At 44.0% G+C, this 20,291-nt stretch overlaps 1 protein-coding gene across 2 annotated transcripts in view; it reads right to left on the bottom strand.

Moving 5' to 3' along the window:
• LOC148525157 (relaxin receptor 1-like) overlaps positions 1-20,291 on the bottom strand; it is a 433,734-nt gene that overhangs the window by 143,333 nt on the left and 270,110 nt on the right. For both annotated transcript variants that reach the window (XM_088471159.1, XM_088471158.1), the window contains exons 4-7: positions 19,774-19,879; positions 19,451-19,522; positions 13,696-13,767; positions 9,106-9,177 (exon numbers count right to left, since the gene is read on the bottom strand). In XM_088471159.1, the coding sequence (XP_088327285.1) occupies positions 9,106-9,177; positions 13,696-13,767; positions 19,451-19,522; positions 19,774-19,879 (322 nt within the window). The remainder of the gene's footprint in view (positions 1-9,105; positions 9,178-13,695; positions 13,768-19,450; positions 19,523-19,773; positions 19,880-20,291) is intronic.

Here is a 20,291-nt window from a genome sequence, read left to right as displayed (position 1 = left end):
ACCTTAAAGTAACCTAGCCCTTTCTCAATGAACTGTAATTGCAAGGTTTAATTTTTTTCCGTCAGTGTAGCTCTGTACTTTTGCATTATAAGAACATTAGCTACTGGGGACTAGGAAAATATGTTCCAGTACATCTAGTTTTAGCACTTTGAAACTCAATTATAAGTATACCTGAGAGAAGCCCCGAGGAAATACAAGTGTGCTTGAAACAGTTTGGTGCCATACGGCATGACTACAAAAACCTCCTTTTTTGTGCTCACTTGCTACTTGTTCTATAATTAATTTTTGGATTAAAGGAATATTTTTAAGAAAATCCGGTGAGTGCCATGTGAAGTTTCCCTTACTATTTTTGGTGTTTGAACCTGTTCAACAGAGCCGTAACTAGACTTTTTGGAGCCCTGTGCCAGAAAGATCATTGACATCCCTCCTATTTTTCAAATAGAGACATAACGCACCCAAAACAGGGACATGGCCTCATGGGGAAGGGCCAGGGAAGAGATAGGGGAAGCAACAAGTAAGATTGATAATAAACAGAAAATTGACAGGCCCAAACAGCGCCCCCTGCGCTGCATTGCCCTGTGCCATGGCACAGGTCGCACTACCCTAGGTACGGCCCTGCTGTTCAATGTGACTCTGAGCACCCAGGAGGGTTAATGATTACTATGCATTTTATTTTTTACCACAAGTAACAGTGGGATTTTTTTTTTGCCAAAAGTGCACAAAATGCCCTCAAGATTTGTATATTTCCAACTCTTTGGACATCATAATCTAATATTGTAAATAATAATTAGTCCTGGTCTGTGAAATGAATTACCATTTTATTGAGACACCTATTTTATCAGATGAATCTTTTATTTTATGTTTTATTTTTTATCCTTTATCTCAAACTTCTATCATCTTAAACTGTTTTTATTTTCTGATTAGTATTTATGTATTTACTTGGTACTGTAAGAATTCAAATTTATACTGTGAAATTTGCAATACAGCTATAATATGGAAGACATCCATTATATATTTACCTGAAAACCAGTTTTAAAAGGAGGGATGGCTGCATAAGCTTGAATCAATGATAAGTGTCCTTAGTGTGTGGCTTTTAATGACTGGAACTGCTGGATTATGATTGACAGGTGCATTTGTTATTATAAATATTGGGTCCAATCAGGGATAGTTTAGGGGCAGGTTTTAGGTTAGTTCTTATTCTGACTCTAACAGAAAATCATCCACTTTCCATTTGGGATTTCATTACTTCTCCTCCCCTTGTATTTGTCCGTCTTGCACTTAGGGCCGTATTCAATTAGCAGGCGAAAAGCCACAATCTGTGAAAAAGTATCGCGGATGACGTCATTTTGCAAGGTGGAAAATTTCCGCCGTATTCAATTGCAAAGACTTTTCGCGTATGCGGAAAGGCAATGCAATGTAATAGGCGAAAAAGTTTCGCCTGTGAATAGCAGGCGGAAAAAAATGCAGAATTGCGGTTTTGTGGTGCAAAGGTGGGAAACCACTCTGCACCCTTGGGACAGCCCCCCAAAGGATAACTGTGTTAAAAAAAAAAAAGAGGAACACCCCACAAAGTTACTTTGAAAATGGGGGTGAAAAAGTACAAAGTGGTGGTACACACATAAAAAGAAGCAAAATAGACTTTTGGGGGTCTACAAGTATGGGGGAGGTGTTTTTTTGATTGCAGGTGCTTGCTGAAGGTGCATTTTTGACGTCACTTAAAACTTCACCGTAGTTAATTTAAAACATGCTTGCATCCATTTTCAAGTACCCCAAATTTGACAGGACTACTTATTTTCACAAAAAAATACTGCTTAATGCTATTCTTCACCACTTGTGCATAGACGCTATATAGAGGCAATTGAAAGCACTGAAGTACCCCAAATAGCTTCAGGAGGGCTATTCGGGGACATCTATACTGATCCCCAATTTTGGTGCACCTTTTGGGGGGTGTCGGGCTGATTTTCCCATCTTTGACAGTACTTTTCGCCTGTTTGAGTTTCACCGGGATGCTTTTTCGTGTCCTTTGGAATTGAATGCAGCGAATAGCGGGGGCGCGCACGAAAAGTTTTCGCATGCAAAATACGCGAAGTAGGCAAAAAGTGCGGCAGGTGGAAAAGTATCGCCGGTGCTAAACTAATTGAATACGGCCCTTAGTTATTCATGGTGTGTTCGCTAACGTTTCTATGCAGAGGAGGCACAGTGTGTTGAGAAGTCACTGCTCACCATCGGCCACATAGGTGACTGTTGGGTATATTTCCTTTGATATCAGCAAGAATGCCATTACCTTAGGGGTGGGCCTGGTCTCGGATTTAGGCTTGGGGCCAGTACTGTCCAATGAAGGGGAAAGGGTACCTGGGTGGTTCTAGTTGCATCAGGGGCAGGGCTGTGATTAGCCCATTGCTTATATCCTGGCTTTTGCTGGAGGGCTGTGCCTACTTGCCACACTGAAATGTATTAAGAAATAATTATCGAAATAAAAGCTGTGATCTCATTTATGCCAAAATTCCTGGCCGAGGCATTATTTCACATTTATCATTAATTGGGTCTAATAAGAAACTTTGGGCCTGATTCAGACCCACTCGCAAGCGGCTGTCCGCTCGCAAGTGGGTCGATGTTGTGCACTGCGCATGCGCACGACGGCGGGAGCTCCGTCGTGCGCATGCGCCAGACGCGACGAGCGAAGGACTTTCCTTCGCTCGTTGTGTCTGATCAAAGGGGGCGTGCTGTCGATGTTGATTGACAGCACGCCCCCTTTGGTGGGCGTGCCAGGGGCGTGCCTCCCTGACGGGGGCGTTCCCAAGGGAACGCCTACCGTCAGAAGCCGGCCCACTGACATCACAAGTGATGTCAGTGGGAGTGATTTTGGCTCTGATAGACTCAACCGCAGGCTCCGGCTCACAGTAGCGATGGTCGCGATGGTCAAGACCATCGCGGCCATCAAACTGCACGCTCGTATAGGCTGTGGGTGGTGACCCACAGCTATACGAGCGTCCAGGAGGACGCTCCATAATTATGGAGGACGGCCCCCATTCAGTTCGTGCACTCTGCTCAGAGCGTACGGCTCTGAATGAGGGCCTTTGTGTCTGGTGTTTTCAAAGTCATCCACTATATTCAGCTTATTGTTGGAATACTATTGTGCACATTTAAATAATATACTTTTGAACCTGCAAAACTGGATGCACATTTATATGTTTATGGCTCACTGAACTTTAGTTAGAAAAATGTGCTCATCTGCTTGGTTCCAAGTCCAACAAGAAGATCACAAGATGACTACCTTTTTAAATCTGGATGATTGAATATTTCAGGGTTTAGAAAGACTTGATCACACGGTTTTCCAATTGTGTTCCTGGAGCTGATTAGGAAACTTCTTTATCTACTGGCTGTGTTTTTTGGTCACATTGAATTTACCTGGTGAATGGTTATGGTCCCACTCATAGGGAGGCTTGCAGTGGAAATGGAGTTGTCTCATTATGAGAAATCAGCAGGAGTCTCAGGGGTACATTTACCTAAGTGCAGGTTTTTAGAAGTGGAGATGTTGCCCATAGTAACCAATCAGATTCTACTTATTTGTCTAGCACTTTCTAGAAGATAATAGCTAGAATCTGTTTTTGCTGTGGGCAAAAACCTGCACTTCAGCAAATATACCCCACAGTCAGTGCTAGCATTACCATTAGGTGAAATTACAGTAGGCTGTAAGTTCACTTAGGACACCAATGGTTAGGAGGTGTCAAAAACACTGAATGAGCGAATGGCATAATGTCCTCATGAAGTGTTTCTAATGCTCTCACATGTAGTACCAGCTACTATGTTACAGCCGAAGTGTCACACTCTCAGTCTGAGGAGACGAGGATGATGCTTTGGGCTCCCGTCTCCCAAGGTAAAACTCGCAGCGCCAATAGTATCAGCTGCTAAGTCTGATACTATACTGGGGGACACTGCTCACCATTGAGACGTTCCAAAGCTATGGGAGGGCATGCTCAGCCACCGCAGCATGCATAACTTTGCGTCCAAAGCTGGCGTCCTTAGCCACAAACACATTGAATTTATAAAATGTAGGGGTCTATTTACTAAGCAGTGTTAGGAGACAGAGTGAAAAGAAAGTGATAAGGTACCAGCCAATCAGCTCCCAACTGTCATGTTTGAAAAATGACAGTTGGGAGCTGATTTGCTGGTACCTTATCACTTTCTTATCACTTTTCACTCTGTTTCCTAACATAGCATAGTAAATTGACCCCTTAGTAAATTGTACAAACTGATGACTAGGTGACTGCCTTGCATAATTGCACCACCGATGCCTAATGCCAAAGAGGTGCTCACTGACCTGGTCGAATGAGCAAAAACATGTTCCAAAATGTTCACCTGACGTATGTCCGCTGTTATCTATCAAGCTGCAGACATCTTGGAATGCAGTCGAACCTCTCTTGTTTGCCTCATATAGAATGAATATGGAGGCTGGAAAAAAAGAGCTGCTAGCTCTGACACACATCTTGCAGAAGAAATGGCCAAAGGAAAGCCACCTTCCACGTGAGATACTTAAGCTCAACATAATCAAAAGGCTCAAAAGGAAGTTTTTGCAATGACGCCAACACCAAATTAGATCCCAAGGTGCCACTGGTGGCACATAAAGAGGGTGAACAAGTAACGCTCCCTGAAACAAAGTCTGGACCCTGGGAACAGAGAACAATGACCCTGTCAGAAAACCCCTAAGCCTGGAGATTCATGTCACCAAACAGCTATGCCATTAAAGCCAACTGAGCTAAGTCTGCATGCAGGATGGGACCTTGGCTGCCAATAGGAGGACATCGGCGTACTAAGTCCTCCGGGCCCAGTCTGATACCGCCAGGAATTTGACAGTCGTTTCTGCCTTGACTTTCTTGGTACCTGGGGAAGCAGAGAAATTGGTGGGAAGAGATACACCAGCCGGAATAGCCAAGGTGTTGTTAAGACATCTGCCAGGTATGCATGAAGATCACTGGCCGAGCCCCATACTGCTGCACTTTGTAGTTTAGACAAGACACCATTAAGTCCACTTCCGACTGCTCTAGCTGGGTGAGCACATCGAGATACAGGGACCATTCCCCTGCATGTCTGCTGATCCGCTCTGTCAGTCCCTCCATTGATTACCAGTCATTTACCATGTTCAATATAAAATACTTTTACTTACACATAAAGCTATTAACCAAGCCAAACCAACATACATGTCTTCACTTAGCTTAAAATATCTCCCAACCTGACATGTCCGCTCTGCACAAGATCTGCGTCTCTCATCCACACGCATTACTTGCTCAGGACTTTTTTCAGGCTGCACCCACTCTGTGCAATGCCCTCCCACGCACAATAAGACTTTCTGCTAGTCTGGAAACATTCAAGCGTTCCCTGAAAACTCACCTCTTTAGACAAGCTTATCAGATTCCAGAACCGCCCACATAACCTTCATAGCTTCCCTATCTAATTACATCCCTTCTTACAGTCCACACGTAACCTCACACATTTTCTTTCTTCGCTTTCACATCCTCCTAACACTAGGCCAACATTCCTGTGTGACTGGATCATACAGTTAACCAAGAACCTCTACATTCTGGCTGGACCAATTTGCAACATGTAGCACCTATCCTGGTGTATCAACACCTATCTCCCTATAGATTGTAAGCTTGTGAGCAGGGCCCTCTTACCTCTATGTCTGTCTGTTACTACCCAGTTTTGTTCTATTAATGTTGTTTCCAATTGTAAAGCGCAACAGAATATGCTGCTCTATATAAGAAACTGACAATAATAATAATAATAATAATAATAATAATAACAATAATAATGAACAGCATGTCTGCTATGGAAATCGGCATCCCAGTTCTCTACTCCTGGGATAAACATCACCGGTATCGTTGAAACAAATTTCTGCCCAAAGGAAAATCCTGGCAGTTTCCGATATTGCCAACAGACTGTGGATACAACCCTGGTGGTTTACATATGCCACGGCTGTGGCATTGTCGGATTGAATCTGTACTGAGTCTTCAGACAAGGATTTGACCTGAATCTCTGGGCCAGCAACTGAACCTGAAAAGTCTGATAATGGAAAATTGAGTTGGGAACTGCATCAAAACATGACACCATCCTACCAAACAATTGCATGCACTAGAGTATTGACACCTGTTTACAAACCAGAATTGCCAACACCTGTTTGTGCACTGCCAATATTTTATTTTACGGCAGGAAGGCCTGAAAGGTCCTGGTGTCGAACAGAAGACCCAGAAACACCAGGCGCTGTGAAGGAACCAGATGAGATTTGGGATAATTGATTATCCATACGTGGGCCTCCAATATCTCTATTGTCAAAAGAAGATGACCATGAAGAAGTGAAGCGCACTTCGCCTTGATCAGTAGGTAGTCCAGGTATGGAATGACCGTCACATCTTTTAACCGCAGGAGGGCTGCCACAACCACCATGATCTTGGTAAAGACCTGGGGTGCTGTGGCCAACCCAAAGGGCAGCGCTCTGAACTGATAATTGTCCTCCCCCACTGCAAACCTGAGCAGGCTGTGATGACCAACCCAAATGGGGACATGCAAGTAAGTGTCTTTGACATTTAGAAGCATTTATTGACAGCCATATTCTTTTGCAGAGCCCTTGACACATGGAGGTTCCTGCACCCCTGCCGGAGGACCCTGGAAAGACTAGGGCGCAGGGGGAAGGAAGGAGCACAGGGGTAAACACAGTTCCAAATGACGAAGAAGGAGCAGGCTGACTCCCCACACTCTGAAGGTCTGACCTCTGTGCTAGGTCTGTAATGAACTTGCGCAGCCAGGCAGGTTCTGTCATCTCTGCTACTGCCCCTCCAGAGACATGCGGATCCCGGTTCCTTGCAGAGCAACTTGTGTAACAGCCAAGGTCCTGACAGGGTTGAGGTAATTTAGCATGGCATTTGAAACCAGTTTAGTACACCACAGAGTCCCCAACAGCTTTGGCCTTGGAAAGTTTTTCAGACATAGGAAGAGATGTATTATAATTTGGAGAGAGAAAAAGTACCAGCCAATCAATGTCGAACTACCATTTTACATGTTTGAAAAATGACAGGAGCTGATTGGTTGGTACTTTATCTCTTTCCAAGCTTTGATATACTGTATCTCCCTAAAAACAAAAGCAAAATAGACACACCAAAATACTATTGAACACAATCAAACACAATGAGAGTGAAACAGCAAAGCCCAAATTCTAACTGGCAAAAACAGATATTAGGAAAACAGAATCCACATCTCAAAATGATAGGACAGAGAGAGACAGAGGTTCCAGACAGAGAGAAATAATGCTATGTTCAATTACAGACAGGAGAACACCAGCACACACAGTGTAAATCTTTATCAGCCCCTATACCCTCTTCACAAAGATAGTGGATATAAAGTGTTCAGTATGAAATAAATAAACACAAAACTAGTTGATATAATCAGCCAGTGTCGGACTGGGGCGTACAATGTCCAGCGGGGGAATGCAGTAATAGAGGCCCATACTTAGGGGTGTGGCCAGCCTCCAGAGGGGGTGTGGCCAGCCTCCGCAGAGGCTTGGCTAACCATTAAAGAGTGCATGGTCTAGGCCCCATAAAATTTTTATATATAGTAAATACTGCTAGTGCATGCATGATAATGTACCAGATTAATAACAGCAATGCATTGTAGAAAATACACCATAGTCCTGTGCCGTATAATGTAACATATATATATATTCCAAATAATGACCGGCACGCCAATGAAGAAAGCACAGATACCTGGGTGCCCTCCCGGGGGAAGCAGTGACCTCCAAAAAATAGCAGCAAGGCCGGCGGCACTCCTCGGATTTCTTAAAACAGATCGCCACACTATGGCATCATGATTCCATTGTTTCAAATATTTAATTACATTTTTCGTCAGGGACCTGGAATCATGATGCCATAGTTTGGTGATCTGTTTTAAGAAATCCAAGGAGTGCCGCCCACCTTGCTGCTATATATATATATAAAATGTATTCAATTCAAGTGCACAGTCTGGAACCTTATCCCTAAAGGAGGGGGTGGGCCCTCAGATAGTGGGGTCCACTAAGGGTTTCCCCTGTACCCCTATGGGCCAGTCCGACCCTGTATGCAGCTCCTTACAGCAGCAGCGCCTGCAGCAGCAGTGTTTCCTTTGCACTCAGCAATCAATATCTGCCTGCAGAAAAAATAAGCAGGGAGGCTAAATAGTATAAATATCAGACCCAGTGCATATTCCCATCAGAGAGGGTTCTTGCACCCAGGCACCTTTCCCTGCCAGCATGCTGTGGGGACTGACTGGGACAGTGGTGGTTAGATACACTGTCCTCCCCTTTGGCTCCTTCTATTATTTAAAATGCTGTCAGGCACCAGAGGTGGAGACCACAGCATGCCCCATCTCAATCACTGTGAGAGAGAAGGGACTACGCTGTGGAGGCCAGCAGTGAATCCTGGAGCGCAGTCTCAGACTCCGCTGTGGGTTCGGGACCAGCTGTATTTGCCTGGAAGTGTCTGAACCTTAAAAAAAAAAAAACATATAAGACCAGGACACCTCCATACCAGGGACCGTAGAAAATGGGACCAATCACAGCTGAACAGCGCTCATACCTGCCCCCCTCCACCTAAGTTCCCAATGCAAAAAAAAAAAAAAAAAGTTGGTGCCTACTCTACAGTCACATAAAGTAGACTGATTCCCGTTAGTTCTGGTGAGACTTATGGGATGTAGAGGGTAGGGGTTAGCTTACAAGCAAAAGTAGTTTGATGTGCCGAATCCTCACAAATGCCCTATACACCCCCATGGTGAGCAGTGTTGGATGTAAGAGAAAGTGTATTTATGTAAATCTCAATGCATTCTATAATAAATCAGTCCTGAAAAGTTTAAGAATACACTAGTAAATCCTGGATGGAAAACCATATCCCCTGAAGATTAGTTTGAGGACAACTAGTGACTGAAAACACTTATTGAGATGTAAATACTACAAGACAGGTCTACACAAGTAAGATTAATGTTTAATGCAACAACGTACTTTGAACATACTGTTCTCTTGTAGAAAATGCTGAATAAGGTTATGATAAGGTTAGAAGGTTATAAAATATATTGTTTCCAACTTACAGCCATTCCAAGGAGTGAAGATCCTTGAACACATCAGCCTTCAGGGTCTTGATCCGATTGTCACTAAGGAAGCTGGCACAGAAGGAAGGTGTTATAGAGGTCAAGTGTTTTGTAGGAGGAAGGAAGTACAGTAAGAAGCACTTTGTGGAGACACGTTAAGAATTGACCAAGTGTTATGGAAAAAAAGTATATGCAGCAAACAAAAGTATAAACACCATCAAAAAAGTATTTAAATTAAAATAAAAAATTAAGTATTTTAATTAACAATAAAGAATTATATATCACCTGAAGCACCTGCAGCAGAATCACTGAATATCAAACTATATGAATAAAACTGGTGCATGGACAAAACTGAGGCAGCCATTATTATCAGCTTAATCATGACAATACAATCAAAGGCCCTGATTCAGAGCCGGACGCTCTGACCAGAGCGCTCACTCTGAATCAGGGCCCACCACCCACAGCATATACGAGCGTGCAAAATGATGGTCGCGATGGTCTTGACCATCGCGACCATCGAAAGTGCGAGCAAAAAGCCTGCCGTTGGGTTTTTCAACCGCAAGGCCAGGAGTGATTTTGGCTCTATCAGAGCCAAAATCACTCCCACTGACATCACTAGTGATGTCAGTGGGGCCGGCTTCAGACGGAAGGCGTTCCCTTGGGAACGCCTCCGTCTGGCAGGCACGCCCCCGGCACGCCCACCAAAGGGGGTGTGCTGTCAGTCACCATCGACAGCACGCCCCCTTTGATGAGACACTCCGAGCGAAGGAAAGTCCTTCGCTCGTCGGGTCTCGCGCATGCGCACGACGGAGCTCCCTCCGTCGTGCGCATGCGCAGTGGGGACCATCGACCCACTTGTGAGTGGACAGCCGCTCGCGAGTGGGTCTGAATGAGGGCCAAACATCACAGAATCACTCACAAATGGCTGCCTTAGATAAGTGTAGGTGCTGGCCTCAGTTTAATATGAATGGGAGCTGCTATATTGCTTGCCTTGTGATGGTAACAATAAATCAACGTCAGTATTTAATTCCTGCACCCATAACATCTCCTGATTACTTATCTTAATAATACAATATTGTAGTTGTGCTAATATACTGTATATACCATCATTGGTTTTTTATATGCATTTTTGAAATTTTTACTGCACAGTTTCTATAAAACACAGTCTCCATTAGTACTTCCATTTATTCTCCCCCTATTTCCCTTATCCACACCATGTCCCTCACCCTCACTTAGCCGCTAGATAATCCTTTTTCTAACCATCTGTTCCCACCTATATCCTCCCACCCTAGTCTCCTCCACCTCCTCCTCTACTCTTTCTCCCTTCCACACCTCTGGTTCCCTCCTCCTGAAATCCCACCACTAAGCCCTGCTCCTTCCCTTCACTCCCAGACATCTCTCTTCACTTCCATTTGCATCACACTAAACTCCTTCCTTGCCCACCACCTGCAGTTTCGCTTCCTAGCTCAGGAGCCCACAACATCACTGCACTTTCTTCATCTCATTACTCCACATCAATCTCACCTCCACGCTACAGAAACCCTGACACAGTCTCTCATACACCATGCCCTGGAGGTCGACATGGTGGTGGTGTAGAGTTCCTTCTATCCTCCTGCCGTCCAACCAACTCATATCCTTAGATCTGTCCATTTCATCATCTACATTTCAGGCTCAAGCAATTTTCCTCTTAAAACCTTTTTACATTTGTGTAGTTGGCACCTATTGTCCCCCTGGCCCTATCTCCAAATTCCTAGACAACTTTGCTTCCTGGCTCCCCCACTTCCTTCTTTCAGACATTCCCTATGTCATCTTAGTTAACTTCAATATATTTATTAATGTCCCCACTGACCCCTCTACCTCTATACTCTTTACCCTCACATCATCATTTGGTGTCTCTCAATGGACCTCCTTACTATCCCATATGAGTGGACACTCACTTGAATTGACTAAATTCTCTTTCTCATTATCTCTCTCCTGTCCTGTCCAAACTGTTTCCCTAGGTAATGTCTCCCATACTTCTGCTCTGGACTCTGTTGCTCCAGCGGTCACTACTCACCTTCGCAGATCCTTGCCTCAACCTTGACATACCAAATGCACCAGATACCTGCAAAAATGTTCATGAACTGCTGAGCAACAGTGGAGGAAATCGCGTTCCAATGCAGACTTCCAACATTTCAAATTTATGCTCTCGACTTATAGTACAGCCCTTTCCCTCTCTAAACAGTCTTATTTCAAACCCCTTATCTCCTCCCACTTCTCCAATCCCTGTAGTCTCTACACCACATTCAACTCCCTCCTCTGTCCTTCCTTCCTCACCTCTTCTCCATCCAAAATTGAATCCATCCATCAGGACATCACATCCCGCCAGCCACTTGTCATCCTATAATCTACTTTCCTACCCTGTCTCTCCCATTCTTCCACATCCATTTTACCTATTCTGACTACCTTCACCCCAGTATATGAAGATTAAGTCATAGCCCTACTCCAGTTCTTACCCCTTTCCACTTCCCTCCTTGACCCTTTCCCCTCCCGCCTCCCTCTCTTCCGTTGCCTGTTCCCATCTTACTCTTCTCTTCAATATTTCCCTCTTCAATCAACCATGCCTTTGTCTCCCTCATTCTGAAAAATTACCCCATCATTGATCTAGACATTCTCTCTAATTACCAACCCATCTCCCTCCTGCCCTTTGCCTCTAAATTCCTTGAGGGGATTGTCTACATCTGCCTTACCACCTTTCTTTCCTCCCACTCCCTGCTTGATCCTTTCAGTCTGTCTTTAATCCTGTACACTCCACAGAAACTGCCATCACTAAAGTCAGCAATGACTTTCTTGCTGCCAAATCCAAGGTCCACTATCTGCTCACTCTCCTTGACCTCTGTGCTGCTTTTGACACCATGGACCAACCTCACCTCCTTCAAATCCTTGATTTCTTTGGTCTGCGCGATACTGCCCTCTCTTAGCTTTCACCCTACTTCTCTGACTTTCTCTGTCTCCTCTCGTGACTTCACTACTCCTCTATTTTCACTGCCAGTAGGTGTCTCCCCAAGGTTCTGTTCTTGGACCACTTCCATTCTCTCTTTACACATCCTCATTAGGTGAGCTCATCAGCTCATTTGCCCTCCAATTTCATTTCTACATTGATGACACTCAGATCTATCTCTCCTCCTCTGACCATTCCCCTCTCTCCTTTTTTGTAGCTCCAGCTGTCTCTCTGCTATTTCTTCCTGGATGTTCCAGCACTTTCTTAAACTTAACATGTCTATGACTGAGCTAATAATCTTGCCACCCAAATAACCTCTACTTTAATTTCATTAACTATTGACAGCACCACCATCTCTTCAAGCCTGCAAGTGCGCTATCTTGGGGTTATCTTTGACTCTTCCCTCTCCTTTAACCCACACATTTAGGACCTTTTACAGTCCTGCCATTTGCATTTCAGAAAAATCTCCAGGATTGGACCTCGCGTCACACTGAAGGCAACTGAGACCCTCATTCTCGTTGGTAATCTCCAGACTGGACTTCTGTAACCAACTCTTATCTGGCCTCCGTCTCCCATCTCTCTCCACTCCAATCTGTCATCAAGCTGCTATCCGGCTCATCTTCCTCTCTAAACATACTATGTTTGCCTCCTCTCTCCTACAAGCCTTACACTGGCTCCCCTTCCCCTTCAGAATCGATTTCAAACTCTTCACACTCACTTACAAAACCCTATTTATATCTCTGACCTTATCTCCCTTCACACTCCCATTTGCTCACTTCTCTCCACAAATGAATGCCGCCTCTCCTCCCAACTGTATACTTCCTCCCTCTCCCACCTACAAGATTTTGCCTGTGCTGCTCCCTACCACTGGAACTCATTCCCTCCTCTTCAGACTTCTCTACAAAGCTTCAAACCGGCTTTCAAGACCCACTTCTTTATCAAAGCCTTCCGACTCTCATCCTAAACCACTGCTCCATGCTCCTTGCTCGCTGCCTCTCCTCTGCGTGTCACCCGTTTACCACTCCCCTTTAGATTGCAAGCTCTCATGAGCAGGGCCTTCTTCCCTCATGTGCTTTTCCTTTCCTCCCTTATACCATTGTCTCCTCCCCACTGCCTACAGTGGCACCAAACCTTTGGGTTCTGCCGTCCTGCTGCTGATTTGGGTATTATGACTGCTGATGCAGCAATGTTTCTAAATCTTGTCCATGTCCTGCAATGTTTTGTACTGTAAGCTACTTTTTACTTGTTTTATTCATACCGCTTCTGTTTATGTACTCTGTAAGATGCTGTGGACCCCTTGTATCATTTTTAGGCGGAGGAAGAACAGTGTCACCAGTTTTCAATAAAACTACTACTCTATCATCTGCAATAATTGTCAGACATATTTGATATTCTCTCAATTTAAATGTGATTTATGTAATATTTAATAGGCATACTGCACCTTTATTGTCTACCACTGGTACCCAGGGTGCTCGGCCTTTGCTTACGAATGATTACTGTGTTATCTTATAAATGTTTACACATATACAGTCTACTACATTTGCGCAAGACTCTTAATATCAGCAAGCAGTAAAGCAAAAACTGTAAAGCACAAAAAAAGCATAACTCACAGCATATTAAGGTTGAAGAGTCCTGAGAACGTCAGGTGTGAGATGGACCGGAGTTTGTTGTTTTGAAGAAAGCTGGAAAAAATGCATTTAAAAAAGAAAGGATCATTGGTGTCCTGACCTTTATCTAAATGCAATCGCTGTTGCTGATCTAGGTCAGATTACACTGAATACTACGTACAGTACTGTATTTCTGTTATCATTAAGCTGTAGCTGTAATATAAATAAAGAGCAACGAATTGGTCTGTAGACAATGGGCCTTATTCAGCTACGAATGGATTTACAAAGCTGCTTGCAAGCAGCTTTGTGCAGATTCCGACTGTGCAGATATGGTAATGCAGCATGAGGTATCACGCCTCCTGCTGCATTGCGTATCCGAGCTGCGTTGTCCAATGCAGCATTGGATACTCTGCGGAACATCGGCCAGCTAAGGTGACCCATGGGGTCATGCTGCCGGCCACTGCAGATGAGAGGAAGGATCCAGGAAATCTCCGTCAGCCGACGGAAATCCTGGCTTCTTCCCTCCCCCCCAACGGCGACGAAAAGCCTCAGTTTCGGGAAACAGAGGCCATCGTCGCCCATTCCCTGCCCACAAATGGCAGCAGACTGTCAATCACTGACAGTCTGCCACCAGTCTCCGTGCGGGATCGCAGACCCATTCTGCACACGTGCAGAACAGGTCATGCGCCTGCGCAGATTCCCGATTAACCGGAATCTGCGTTCAGCAGTGCATTAGCGTGCACTGCAGAATAAGGCCCAAAGGACGATAAAAATAATGAGTTATTTACAACACATGTAAACAGCACATTTACATATTTGTGTGTTAGTTATCGGTTTGCTCTGTGTGCCATTCTTGCACATGCAGGAATTGACTGGTTTTATCTTTTTGCAGTTGATATGATTCTCCCATGTCTGTGCGGGTTTCCTCCCAAACTTTTACAATATGATGGTTGGATTCTGACAAAAAATAACCCTGGGGTGTGATAGCGAATATAGGGCCTAATTCAGACTTCTAAGCAAACCCGATGGTTTGAGTTCAAGAACGCCCGCTTGCAGTGCCCCCCAAGCTGCAGCCTGATTGGGGCAGGGAGATGGCAGGGCAGCCAGCATTTATGAGAGTGCCAAGGCCATGGTCTGCGTCCAAAGATGCAGCCGCAATGCTAACAGCGTAAAACTCCAAATCAGGCCCAAAGATTGTAAGCCATACTTGCCTACTCTCCCGGGACTGTCGGGAGCCTCCCGAAAATCGGGTGCCGCTCCCGACACCCCGCAAGACTAGGTAAGTCCCCCGGAATAGATGCTGGCTCCCCGCTAACCCCCGCGCCAGCCGCAAAAGTGGGCGGTGCGGGGGTGTGATGACGCGATTCAGCGCGAATCACGTCATCGTAGCCCCGCCCCCTGCCTTATAATGCCAGTAATATTGGCATTACAAAGCGGGGGGCGGGGCCACTATGACGCGATCGCATCGGCACGCCCCCGCTCCGCCTCTTTGACCCGCCCCCATCCTCCCTGCTGGACGGACCTGCCAGCTCCCTCCCGGATTCCCCTGCCAAGATGTCGGCAAGTATGTTGTAAGCTCTACTAGGGCAGGGACTGATGTGAATTATATATATTCTCTGTAAAGTGCTGTATAAAATGTTGGCTCTATATAAATAATTGATAACAATAAGGGGAATATTTACTAAAGTGAGAGTTTTTAGAAGTGGAGATGTTGTCCATAGCAACCAATCAGATTCTAGCTATTATCTTCCAGAAGGTGCTATTTAAATGTTAAGTAGAATCTTATTGGTTGCCATGGGCAGCATCTCCATTTCTTTAAACTCTCACTTTAGTAAATTTACCCCTAAGAATCAGTTGGTATCAGTGGCAGATTTTACCTAAGAGCCGCATGGTAGCCCCCCCCCAGTAAAATACGTCACCTCCGGTACGCCAGTGGCAGTCCGTGTACTGAATAAACTGGCAGTGACTTCCCATGTGAAGCACTCCCTGCTAATCACACACAGGACAGACAGTTCCAGGGTGTTTTCTCTCCCTGAGACTACCAATTTGGATCACGATTAACCGATAGAGTGATTCCAGTGGGAATACACTCTCCTGTCATTCTGTCTGCCCTACCCGGCTTCTAGGGCTGAGGTGGATGCAGTCCCTAGAAGACGGTGCGTTGGTCAGCCAGTGCCTGCCAGATCCATTGCGCATGAGCAATGAACTTGGCATGTTGCTCAACATGGGCAGTCTAAAACTCTGAAAGTCCAGACTGGAGCACAGCGGGCAGCCCCCCATATCAAGAAGGATATGAGCCGTCACTGGTTGGGAATTGGAACCACCATATATAGGTTACATGGTTGTGTGGTAAATGTTGTTCATAAATATTGTCTATGGGGGCAAAAACTGTAATCCTGGATTTTCAGTGAAAATAGTGCTTTGTGTCTACACATGTCCCTGAAGAGCAATGGAATAAAAATGTACAAATGACAAACAGGAAACATTAATAAGGCCGTCTGTTTTTCTCCCTCACTTCCACATGTAATAATAACATGAGGATAAATCAGGAGCAGTGAAGTGAGAGAACTTTGGCAAAATTGTTTAATTGAGGGAAATGATACAAAGGATCACATATACACAGGGTGTAGACGTTTCTCTCAGAGTGCACCGCTTGCACACACACAATTAGGGCTCTCAGTCATATCCCAGATGCAATAAAATCCTGATTGAATACAATCACAAATGTATGTGCTCAATAAAGAGATAGCAGAGATGAACATTTTGCATCATACTCCCAGTAATAGCCATCGGCAGGTTTCCAGAGAGTCTGGCTGATGTTTAAGTAATCATTTACATGGCAAAACCAGGTTGATTTTGCCTTTTAAATGATTGCTACTATAAACATCAGGCAGACACGCCGGTAACCCGCCGATGCCTGCAGTTCACAGGCTAATATATTTATGCACCAGTATCTTTATTATGGCACATTTGTGACAGCATTATATCACTAGGCATATAGCTGTTTACAACAGAAAGTAAACGTTTTTTTGTACATGTGTACAACCTGAGTTGCATTTTGCCTTTATAGAAGCATGTGTAAATAAACAACACAGTCAGGGCCGGTAGAAGATCTGTCTTAGGTGTGAGTGACCAAGGGGTCTATTTACTAAGCTTTGTTAGGAGATAAAGTGAACGGAGGTAAGGTACCAGCCAATCACCTCCTAACTGCCATGCTACAGGCTGTGTTTGAAAAATTGCAGTTAGGAGCTGATTGGCTGGTACCTTATCTCCGTTCACTGTATCTCCTAACAAAGCTTAGTAAATAGACCACCAAGTGTGTGGGGTTGTGACTACATCCTTTATGAATACCAGGGTTCTGTGCAGAAGTGTCTCAATGAAGGGGGCGTGGCTACACCATCTTGTGGGCTTGATTATGCTTTCCCAGACCTGAAGGTACTTTATAAGTGCCCACAGTTGCAGATGTGAATGTATTAAGAATGTGTGCTGCCCAAGAACATGGAGACACCCCACATGGTTCTCCTGTAATTAAAGAAAAAAATAGGGTTTTGGCACATGCCCTTCCAAAAAAACTGTAGATTTATGGGTGATATTGTATTTTACCATCTTGTATTTAAAGCGTTGTGCGCAGTTTTGAAATTGGGGAAACATGTCTGCATGTACAGACTATGCACTTATGAGGAATGTATATGGTATTTTGTTTTAAAAGGTTGACAAATTGCTCTTTAGACATCCTCACATAGGAATTGATATGGTAATGGTAAACTGGACAAGCCTTTCCTTTGAAATGCAAAGTAAGGGTTGTACTGTGTGCCTTGGTGTAAAATGTCCCAGCAGGCTGGAAGAAAAGATAGTTGTTTTTTAGAATCTCCTATTGTGTGGAACTTCCTAAGAAGTAAGAACTGAAAGTGTTAAGACTGAGAAAGCCAAACTGATTGATGCATAGATACTCATATTTGGAAGGATGAATGCAACTCACCATGTCCTGTGAAATGTTGTATTTACATTTTAAGAGACAGTTATACTGTATGCTAAATCAGTTTGGGCTCTATTCAATAACAGTGATGATGTTGCCCAGGCAACATCGTCACAATTTTTTATCAATTGTTAAAAGTTATGGCTGCTATTCAGCAATATTTTTTGCAGGGTCAGCGGTTGCGGTAACGCGCTGTTCCTGCGATGTTACAGAAGGCATTGTTATCGGTTTCCAAAAAACAATCCCTTCTGTTTCTGCTTCTGCGTATGCTCAGTCATGCACTCGAGAACAGTCTCCGTCCCTGCTTTGCGGTGACCGCGGTGGGGTAAGTACAGCTCCAGCTTGTCCAAATAGATTACCATGTGTATACAGGCTGTATATTAGTTTGTAAACATGTATATTTATGTGCTTTTATATTTAAAATGTATATATATACATTTTAAATATAATAGCACATAAATATAAATGTATACAGACTAATATAAAGCCTGTATACACAAGTCAATCTATTCAGGCAGGTTTAACATGCTCTAATCAGACTTACCTGTCGGCGGTCACCTGGAAGACGGAGACTGAGCTGAGTTACAAGATACTGCAGGGACTTATTTAATGTATTTTCTTCATATAACGCCATTCAGAGGTGGCGTTATATAAAGTAAATATTTTTTAAGTAATGTAACACTTTTTGCTATGCTGAATAGCAAAAAGCGTTAAAGCACAGTAGAGATCAATGGCTGATCTCTACAGTGCGGTACTCTGCGAGATAGGAATGAATGGAAAAGATAATTCCATTATCTTCTCCATTATCCCATTGCTGAATAGTGGATTTACATAAAAAATATGGAAATCATAGTTTCCAAAAATGTTTATGTAAAAAATTAATTGCTGAATAGACCCCTTTGTGTTTTAGGAAGCCAACTGGTTTTCGGTGGTAGATTAGAAAGGAGGAAATTAGTTAGCTCCTTTTGAAATGTAAAATATATTTTTCATATTTTGTGAGATAGTTTGATTGGTTAAGAAACACAGGACGGATTTACCCCCTGTGGTATTGTGTGTAAGAATGCGATATAAAGAGGGCATGTGAGCCCTGTGTATGTGTGTATCCTTTTGAACATCAAAAAGGAATGAACTGCTGTAACATCTGTATGCTGTGATACCCCAAGGGGAAGAGTCTTTTTTAAGACTATTTCAGCAATAAACCTCTTGCCTTTACAACGACTACATCTGTATACTGCGACAACAATATTGTGCCAAATGCTATTCCATACTCTGGCTGTTCTGGATTGAGCCCAGTGTCTCCAAGCTCAAACCCTCTGCCAGCTACTGTGCAGAGCCTGGTTCATTGCGAGGGATCAGTGGGTATCAACTGACACCAATCAGGAGGTGTGGCCGCAGCTCGTCGATGCATACAGAGAAGTGGCGGTTCCAAGTGCTGGTGGTAGGAGCCCGGGTCTACGTAAGAAGTGGTTCCAAATGCCGATGATAGGAGTTTGGTGGTGGCAGCGCATTGCCCGTCCACAGCCCAGTGGGCGGAGTCAGTAATAGGTGGTTACTGACGGTAAGAGAGGATCCGTAATACCCCAAGGTCCAGTGGGATTGAAAACTAGTGAGTGAGGTCGTCTGGTCACACTAACAAATAACCTTTTCCTTATGTTATTCTTTACATGAAACAAGCAGTTTAGACAACATATTAATTATAATTATGCATTCATAAAGTAGGCTGTAAGCAACATGTCTGAGCTTAGACTCTCATTTATAACTACTACTTTTTGTCTCACTTACAGCTTCTCCAAGTTCTGATAAAGACGAAAGACACCGTCAGGTATTGATTTGATTTTGTTGTCTTTAAGATAACTAAAGAAAAAGAGACAAAAGTAACAACTAATTTTATAAGATATTAAGAACAGTGATACAATATTGGTAGTAAATGGTTGATTATTGTAGGTTTTTGGTATGGGTCATTCAGCATCATTACTGCAGTGCTATCAGCCTTTGCTACTGTCATCGTACAGTGGAGGGTTAAATGCCAACATCAATATTAAAGGATATATTTGTGCATGCAACAGTCAGAGCTTACTGAGCCATGTGAGATACTTTGTACTTACAGAGCTGTCACATTAAAAGATACCGGAGGGACAAACTGAAGTCCTTGGCTTGAGCAGTTCACAATTCGCCTCCAACAGTGGCAGCGCTCAGGGAAAACATCCAGTACTAAAAGGATGGAGAGGTACATCGGTATTAACAGGGGTAGATGTAAGAAGCAGTGAAAAGAGTGGAGAAAGGTGCCAGTGGAGAAGTTGCCCATGGCAACCAATCAGCTTTCAGGTTGCATTTATCAAGTACATTCTATAAAATGATTGGGAGAAGCTGATTGGTTGCCTTAGGTAACTTCTCCACTGGCACACTTCTCCATTCTTTTCACTGCTTCATACATCTACCCCACAGAAACTGGGCTCGCAGTGCTACTCAAGCAGGTGCTATACGTATCTCATTCCACAAAGCACGTTTACTCTAATTGTGTCATTCTATAGGGAATTCTGACAGATGTCATCAATCGATCCACCAGATATATTATAAATGAGGCACAAGCAAAGGACAAAGCTTAATGTGTAGGAACTTCTAA

The sequence above is a fragment of the Taudactylus pleione genome, unplaced genomic scaffold (genome assembly GCF_031769625.1).
Source record: "Taudactylus pleione unplaced genomic scaffold, aTauple2 ptg000111l, whole genome shotgun sequence".
In the NCBI taxonomy this organism is placed as follows: Eukaryota; Metazoa; Chordata; class Amphibia; order Anura; family Myobatrachidae; genus Taudactylus; species Taudactylus pleione.
This window is presented reverse-complemented; position numbering and strand designations above follow the sequence as displayed.